Here is an 8,854-nt window from a genome sequence, read left to right as displayed (position 1 = left end):
ACTAAGATGTGCGTTAAAATCAAACATAAGTACAATACTAACAATATTTAAAATGTGTTAGCTCGATGCTAATTTTCATTGGATTTGCCATATACATGCTACTGACTAGCATTAGTCATTTTGCATGGCAATTTCAACACCTCAAAAATGGGCTAATGAAAACTACGACTAAGATGTGCGTTAAAATCAAACATAAGTACAATACTAACATTATTTAAAATGTGTTAGCTCGATGCTAATTTTCACTGGATATGCCATATACATGCTACTGATTAGCATTAGCTATTTTACACGGCAATTTCAACACTTCCAAACGTGTTACTGAAAAATACTACGACTAAGATGTATATTAAAATCAAAATGCGCTACCATGATGCTAATTTACTTTGGATACATGCTTCTGTTAGCATTAGCAATTTTACATGGCAATTTCAACACCTCAAATATGTGTTAATGAAAACTACGACTAAGATGTGCGTTAAAATCAAGCATAAGTACATTATGAACAGTATTCTAAATGCACTAGCTTGATTCTAAATTACATTGGCTATGCCATATACATGCTACTGATTAGCATTAGCTATTTTACATGGCAATTTCAACACCTGAAAAATGTGTCAATAAAAACTTCGACTAAGATGTGCGTTAAAATCAAACATAAGTACAATACTAACAGTATTCAAATTGTGTTAGCTCGATGCTAATTTCAATTGGATATGCCATATACATGCTACTGATTAGCATTAGTCATTTTACATGGCGATTTCAATGCATGCAAAATGTGTTAATGAAAACTACAACTAAGATGTGCGTTAAAATCAAACATAAGTACAATACTAACAATATTTAAAATGTGTTAGCTCGATGCTAATTTTCATTGGATATGCCATATACATGCTACTGACTAGCATTAGTCATTTTACATGGCAATTTCAACACCTCAAAAATGGGCTAATGAAAACTACAACTAAGATGTGCGTTAAAATCAAACATAAGTACAATACTAACATTATTTAAAATGTGTTAGCTCGATGCTAATTTTCATTGGATATGCCCTATACATGCTACTGATTAGCATTAGCTATTTTACACGGCAATTTCAACACTTCCAAACGTGTTACTGAAAAATACTACGACTAAGATGTATATTAAAATCAAAATGCGCTACCATGATGCTAATTCACTTTGGATACATGCTTCTGTTAGCATTAGCAATTTTACATGGCAATTTCAACACCTCAAAAATGTGTTAATGAAAACTACGACTAAGATGTGCGTTAAAATCAAACATAAGTACAATACTAACAGTATTCAAAATGCGCTAGCTTGATTCTAAATTACATTGGATATGCCATATACATGCTACTGATTAGCATTAGCTATTCTACATGGCAATTTCAACACCTCAAAAATGTGTTAATAAAAACTACGACTAAGATGTGCGTTAAAATCAAACATAAGTACAATTCTAACAGTATTCAAAATGCGCTAGCTCAATGCTAATTTACATTGGATATGCCATATACATGCTACTGATTAGCATTAGCAACTTTACATGGCAATTTCAACACCTCAAAAATGTGTTAATGAAAACTACGACTTAGATGTACGTTAAAATCGTACATAAGTACAATACTACCTATATTCAAAATGTGCTTGATTTAACTGTTAGCATGCTAACGTTAACATTCGATCATATTAAGACTAGAATGGCAAATTTTTTGTGAATTTTACAGCCGAATACATATCATATAAACTGGTACTTGACACATGCAAACTTAGCATGGTGACGTTAACATCCTATCATACTAGCATTAGCATGGCAACTTTTAAGCTCATTTTACAGGTAAATACCTATCACATAAGTTGGTATTGGACGCCTGCTAACTGATAGCATGCTCACGTTAGCATTCTACCATTAACATGGTAACTTTAATAATTGGTTTTACAGCCGAATACCTCAGACTCCTATAACTCTGCACTTGATACATGTTAAATGTTAGTATGCTAACTTTTTTTTTTAGATAATTTTACATAGTACGTTTCCTAGTCAAATGACATAATACTTGACACATGCAAACTGTTAGTATGCTAACATCAACATTCTATTATGCTAACATTAGCATGGCAACTTTTTATCTAATTTTACAGCTAAATGCCTATCACATAAGTTGGTAATTGACACATGCTAACTGTTAGCAGGCTCACGTTAGCATTTTAGCATTAACGTGGTAAATTTAATAGCTGGTTTTAAAGCCGAATACCTCAGACTCATAAAACTCGGTACTTGATACATGTTAACTGTAAGTATGCTAATTCTTTTTTTTTTTTAGCTAATTTTACATGGTACGCTTCCTAGTCAAATTACTTAATACTTGACACATGCTAACTGTTAGCATGCTAACGTTAACATTCTATCATACTAAGATTAGCAGGGCAACTTTTTAGCTAATCTCACAGCCGAATACCTATCGTATAAACTGGAACTTGACACATGCTAACTGTTAGCATGCGCACATTGGCATTCTACCATTAACACAGTAACTTTAATAACTGGTTTTACAGCCGAATACCTCAGATTCCTATAACTCTGTACTTGATACGTTAACTGTTAGTATGCTAACTTTTTTTTAAGATAATTTCACATGGTGCGCTTCCTAATCAAATTACATAATACTTGACACATGCTAACTGTTATAATGCTAACGTCAACAATATATCATACTAACATTAGCATGGCAACTTTTTAACTAAATTTACAGCTAAATGCGTATCACATAAGTTGGTACTTGACACATGCTAACTGTTAGCATGCTCACGTTAGCATTGTAGCATTAACATTGTAACTTTAATAGCCGGTTTTACAGCCAAATACCTCAGACTCCTATAACTCTGTACTTGATACATAGTAACTGTTAGTATGCTAACTCTTTTTTTTAGCAAATTTTACATGGTACGCTTCCTAGTCATATGACTTAATACTTGACACATGCTAACTGTTAGCATGCTAACTTTAACATTCTATCATACTAAGATTAAAATGGCAACTTTTTAGCAAATTTTACAGCTAAATATGTATCACATTAGTTGGTACTTGACACATGCTAACTGTTAGCATGCTCACATTAACATTCTATCATACTAAGATTGGCATGGCAACTTTTTAGCTAATCTCACAGCCGAATACCAATCAAATAAATTTGTACTTGACACATGCTAACTGTTAGCATGGTGATGTTAGCATTCTATCATACTACTTCCATTGCCTGCATTGTTAGCCACCTCTTACTAGCCGTATTTTACGAGTTGGAACAACATGTGTGTTCTAGCGCCCCAACGGAGTCTCTTCCTCTGCCTGGGGCTCATGTTTTTATTCCGCCCAATTCCCGTAATTCTGCATTTTATGAGCCAAAGGAAATCAGCAAGCACTTTGGGAAAAGTGAAAAATGCAAATGTGTGGGGTGGGGGGGTGCATTCATGTGCTAATTGTTGTGTGGCGTTTGACCACCATGAACCCTGGCTGCGGCAGATAAAAGACCCCATGCTGGTTTTCCGCCTGAAGACCGTGTCTCCTAATCCCGGGCCGGTCTTTATCGTCCCCAGACATGAACGACTGGTTGGAGACCATCTTTACACACACAAAAATAGAATATGCAAATTAGGGAGACATTTTGAATGCTGGAATGTGCTAACTGAATTGAGATGCTAACATTAGCATGCTAACAGCTAGAATGTGTCAAGTACTAGGACATTTGGCGAGGAAGAGTACCATGTAAAGTTAGCATGCTAACAGTTGACATGGATCAAGTACCGAGTTGTATGAGTTGTATCAGCTGTAAAACCAGCTATTAAAGTTACCATGCTAATGCTACAATGCTAACTTAAGCATGCTAACAGTTAACATGTATCAAGAACCAACTTAAATAATAGCTAATCGGCTGTGAAATAAGCGAAAAAGTTAACATGCTAATCTTAGTGTGATGGAATGTTAATGAGAGCATGCTAACAGTTAACATTTGACGAGGAAGTGTACTGTGTAAATTTAGCTAAAAAAGTTAGCATACTAACAGTTAACATGTATCAAGTACCAAGTTGTATGAGTCTGAGGAAATCAGCTGTAAAACCAGCTATTAAAGTTACCATGCTAATGCTACAATGCTAACGTAAGCATGCTAACAGTTAGCATGTATCAAGAACCAACTTATATGATAAGTATTCGGCTGTAAAATAAGCTAAAAAGTTACTATGCTAATCTTTGTATGATGGAATGTTAACGTTAGCATGCTGACAGTTAGCATTTAACGAGAAAGCGTATTATGAATAGTTAGCTAAAAAAAAGTAAGTATACAAACAGTTGACATAATATGCTAATAGTATTAGTGTATTAATGTGAATATACTAATATGAATATGCTATCATTAGTAATATGCTAATACTCTGAATATGCTAAAAAATATGAATATAACAAAAGAATACACTAATAATATAAATATGGCAATATTATGAATATGCTAATATTATAAACATGCAAATAATGGTAATATGCTAATAGTATTAATATGGTAACCGCATGAATACGCTAATAATATAAATATACTTACATGAATGTGCTAATATTATTAATATGCTAATACAATGAACATGCTAATATAAATATGCTAAGATTATTAATAGGCTCATAATACGAATATGCTCATATGATTATGCTAATAATATGAACATGCTACTAATATGAATATTCTAACATGGTTACGCTAAAGTTGTGAATATGCTGATAACAGAATATGCTAATATGAATATGCTAATATGAATACCATAATGATATGAATATACTAATAGCATGAATACGCTAATAAGAATATACTAATAGTATCATTACGCCTTCAATTGGTATGATAATAATGCAAATATGCTAATGATGAATATCCTAATATTATTAATATTTTAATAAAATTACCATGCTAATATGAATACGCAAAATTTATTAATGGGTTCATAATATGAATATGCTTATATGAATACGCTAATAACATGAATATGCTAATAATATGAACATGCTAATATTATTAATATGGTAACATGGTTACGCTAATATTGTGAATATGATAATAACATGAATATACTAATGATATGAATATGCTAATAATATGAATACTCCAATGATATGAATACTCTAATAGCACAAATATGTTAAAAGTATGAATATGCTCTTATTAATATGCTAACATGGTTACGATAATAATTTGAATATGTTAACAATATTAATATGCTAATCATATGAATACCCTGATTTCTATGAATACAATATTAGCATGAATGTGCTAATCTAATGAATATGATGATATCATTTATATGTTTTGATTAGTATGCTAATAATACAAATATGCTAATATTATGAATATACCAATGCAATGAACATGCCAATACAAATATGCTAAAATTATTAATGCGCTCATAATATGAAAATGCTCATACGGTTACGCTAATAATATGAACACGCTACTAATATGAATATGCTAATAATATGAAAATGCTAATATTATTAATATGCTAACATAGTTACGCTTATATTGTGAAGATGCTAATAACATGAATACACTAATAATATCAATGTGCTAATAATACAAATACACTAATGATATGAATACTTTAATAGCACGAATACGCTACTAATATGAATATGCTAATATTATTAAAAATGCTAACATGGTTACGTTAATATTGTGAATATGCTAGTAATATGAATATGCTAATAATATGAATACGCTAATAATAGGAATACCCTGATAGGATGAATGCGCTAATAATATGAATAGTCCAAGATTGTCATTGCTATTTTAATATGAGTATGCAAATATTATGCATTATGCTAATAATGAATATGCTAATATTATGAATATGATGGAGGGCTAGATGTTGACTTGTGTCGAGAAAATAGCAGAAGAGCTTTTCCAACCAGACGAGTGAAAGGGTTTTTTGTCCTTTTGAAAGCAAAATGAAAGTGAAATAGAAATCTTAGCCGGATGCTGTCCAAGGTTTTGCTCCGTCATTCAACACGCGTATCCGCGGTTCTGAGACATTTGATGAAGGTGTCAAATGTTTGTGACCACCAGAGGAGCAGAAGCCCCAGGTGAGCAATGTCACCATCGGCGAGGTTTCGTGGGACTCCTTCCTGCTGTCCTGGTCCACGGACCAGGCGAGGTCGGCGGGGGCCTTCCAGGCATACCTGGTCCAGGTCACGGACGCCGAAACAGGCGCCGAGTCGCAGAATCTAACCCTTGGCGCCGACGCTCGCAGCGTGGTCATCTCCGGCCTCAGTCCCGCCACCTGGTACAGGGCACACCTGTACGGAGTGTTCAGAGGCCAGCTCTTAGGGCCCGTCTTGGCAGACACCATCACAGGTACCCTCGCCGTCAACTCTGGGGCCTCACCCTTTCCTTTTCTTACTTTTTCTCATGCTGCTACACAAGGTGGAAGTCACTACTCGTGTGGACTTTAAATGATAGGAGTTGTTAAGATGAAAATGAACCCCTTTTTTGGCGCCATGACTAGGGAAGGTTGTTTGGATCGGCTCGTATAGGTGAATGCTGTGCTGTGGAGAGTGTCAACCCAAATTCATGGTCGTTACCCGCAATGTGCTCAAAATTGTTACAAAGATAATTGTAGAGTTGCTTGGTTTGTTGCATCATTATTTTGTTGGATTGAATTTATTCCATGGATAAGTGTGGAGAGTGTTTTGCATGTTTCCCATCATGCATCACAAATTGTTTAAGAACATTTCTAAACGAGCTATTGCAAGGAATTTAGCGATTTCACCATCCTGTAATTTCATCAAAATGTTCAGAGAATCTGGAAAAATAATTGCACGTAAGCGGCAAGGCTGAAAACCAACCTTGAATGCCCGTGACCTTCGATCCCGCAGGCGGTACTGTATCAAAAACCGACATCAATATCTAAAGGATATCACCACATGGGCTGAGGAACACTTCGTAAAACTACTGTCAGTAACTACAGTTGGTTGCTACATCTGTAAGTGCAAGTTAAAACTCTACTATGCAAAGCCAAAACCATTTACCAACAACACCAAGGAACGCCGCCGGCTTCGCTGGGCTTGAGATCATCTAAGATGGACTGATGCAAAGTGGAAAAGTGTTCTGTGGTCTGACAAGTTCACATTTCAAATTGTTTTTGGAAAGATTCGACATCGTATCATCCGGACCAAAGGGGAAGCAAACCATCCAGACTGTTATCGACGCAAAGTTTAAAATCCAGCATCTGTGATGGTAGGGGGGCGCATTAGTGCCCAAGTCATGGGTAACTTACACATCTGTACACACAAAGCTTCAACAATTAGTTTCCTCAGTTCCCAAACGTTTATTAAGTGTTGTTAAAAGAAAAGGTGATGTAACACAGTGGTGAACATGCCCTTTCCCAACTATATTTGCAAAAAAAATGAAGTTTATGAGTTTGAACATCAAATATATTGTCTCTGTAGTGCATTCAACTGAATATGGGTTGAAAAGGATTTGCAAATCATTGTATTCCGTTTATATTTACATCTAACACAATTTCCCAACTCATATAGAAACGGGGTTGGTATATATATATATATATATATATATATATATATATATACACAGTGTTTTCAGAATGGGTATTTTAATACATACAGAATATACACTCACTATTATAGTGACTTCAGAGTGTATGTATGTATGTATATATATTTATATATATATACACACACACTATTATAGTGTCTTCAGTGTGTAAAAATGTGTATTTCTATAAATACAGTATATATATATATATATATATATATATATATATGTCTTGATTGGATTATCCAGAGAATAGTGCTCGATACCGTGGTAGAGAGCAAATATGTAGGTGTGGGAAAAATCACAAGACTACTTCATCTCTACAGAACTGTTTCATGAGGGGTTCCCTCAATCATCAGGAGATTTCCTGATACATATATATATACATATATATACACACACTCCATATACACATTATATTAAGATAGCATGTACAAATATGCATGAAACCACTCCTACAGACATCCAACATGGGACGGTTTAGTACGTGAGAATAGTTTTAGTCATATTGTAAAACTTCCAAACGTTGCTTCGAGTGATGACTGAAGAATCCATATGAGTAAAAACACCATGGATGAATTGCAGACAAAACAGATCTACTTCCTGATGAAGGCACAAAAAGGAAAGTACATTTTCAACCGGCAGCACCTGCAGTGAGCGAACTGGTCCTAGAGTAACACACCTCTTCAGAGTCACTGTCGGTGTTGAAAACTATTTCTTGAATACAAAACATTAATGCGGTTAGCAAAGAAAAATCTATGATCTGGCCGCACCGTTTTGTAAGCCGCAGGGTTCCATGCAGCGGTTTATAGTGCCAAAAGTAGGGTAAGTTCGTAAATCGAGGTACTTTCATTTTTGAAAGTATTCGAGCACAAATATGTGTGGCATTGCTGCATCAGGGTAGCATCAATATTTACCAGGAATACCTTTGCACTGGCTGCCGGTACAAGTCCAGGCAACAACAACAGCTGGTCTGTGAAATGTGCAGGCGGAGAAGCATTAACTGGTGGTTAAAATCAGGTTCAACAGGTGTGCTGCTATCCAAGCACTGTTATTATCCGCCGTCAGAAGGTTCTGAATAACCACCATTGTTCCCAGTAAGTGGTCTGCAAACAATGACCAAAATTAATTAGAAGGTTAAAGAGAGCCTTGGAGAATCCAACCCACTTCAAGTCAGCTGATCAGTGATCTTTATTCAGCGTTTCTTAGACGAGGATCGGTCAAGTGAGAGAAACATGGGAGAAGTGAGGGAA

At 34.9% G+C, this 8,854-nt stretch overlaps 1 protein-coding gene across 3 annotated transcripts in view; it reads left to right on the top strand.

The window, feature by feature from the left end:
* The window catches only part of LOC133550997 (tenascin-like), a 274,146-nt gene that overhangs the window by 214,858 nt on the left and 50,434 nt on the right, over positions 1–8,854 (top strand). For 2 of the 3 annotated variants that reach the window (XM_061897222.1, XM_061897238.1), the window contains exon 12: positions 6,114–6,401. The exons of the other annotated variant lie outside the window; for it this stretch is intronic. In XM_061897222.1, the coding sequence (XP_061753206.1) occupies positions 6,114–6,401 (288 nt within the window). The remainder of the gene's footprint in view (positions 1–6,113; positions 6,402–8,854) is intronic. 3 annotated transcript variants of the gene reach the window in all.

Source organism: Nerophis ophidion, linkage group LG01 (genome assembly GCF_033978795.1).
Source record: "Nerophis ophidion isolate RoL-2023_Sa linkage group LG01, RoL_Noph_v1.0, whole genome shotgun sequence".
Classification (NCBI taxonomy): domain Eukaryota; kingdom Metazoa; phylum Chordata; class Actinopteri; order Syngnathiformes; family Syngnathidae; genus Nerophis; species Nerophis ophidion.
Note: the sequence above shows the minus strand (reverse complement) of the source record. Positions and strands in the feature narration are given on the sequence as shown.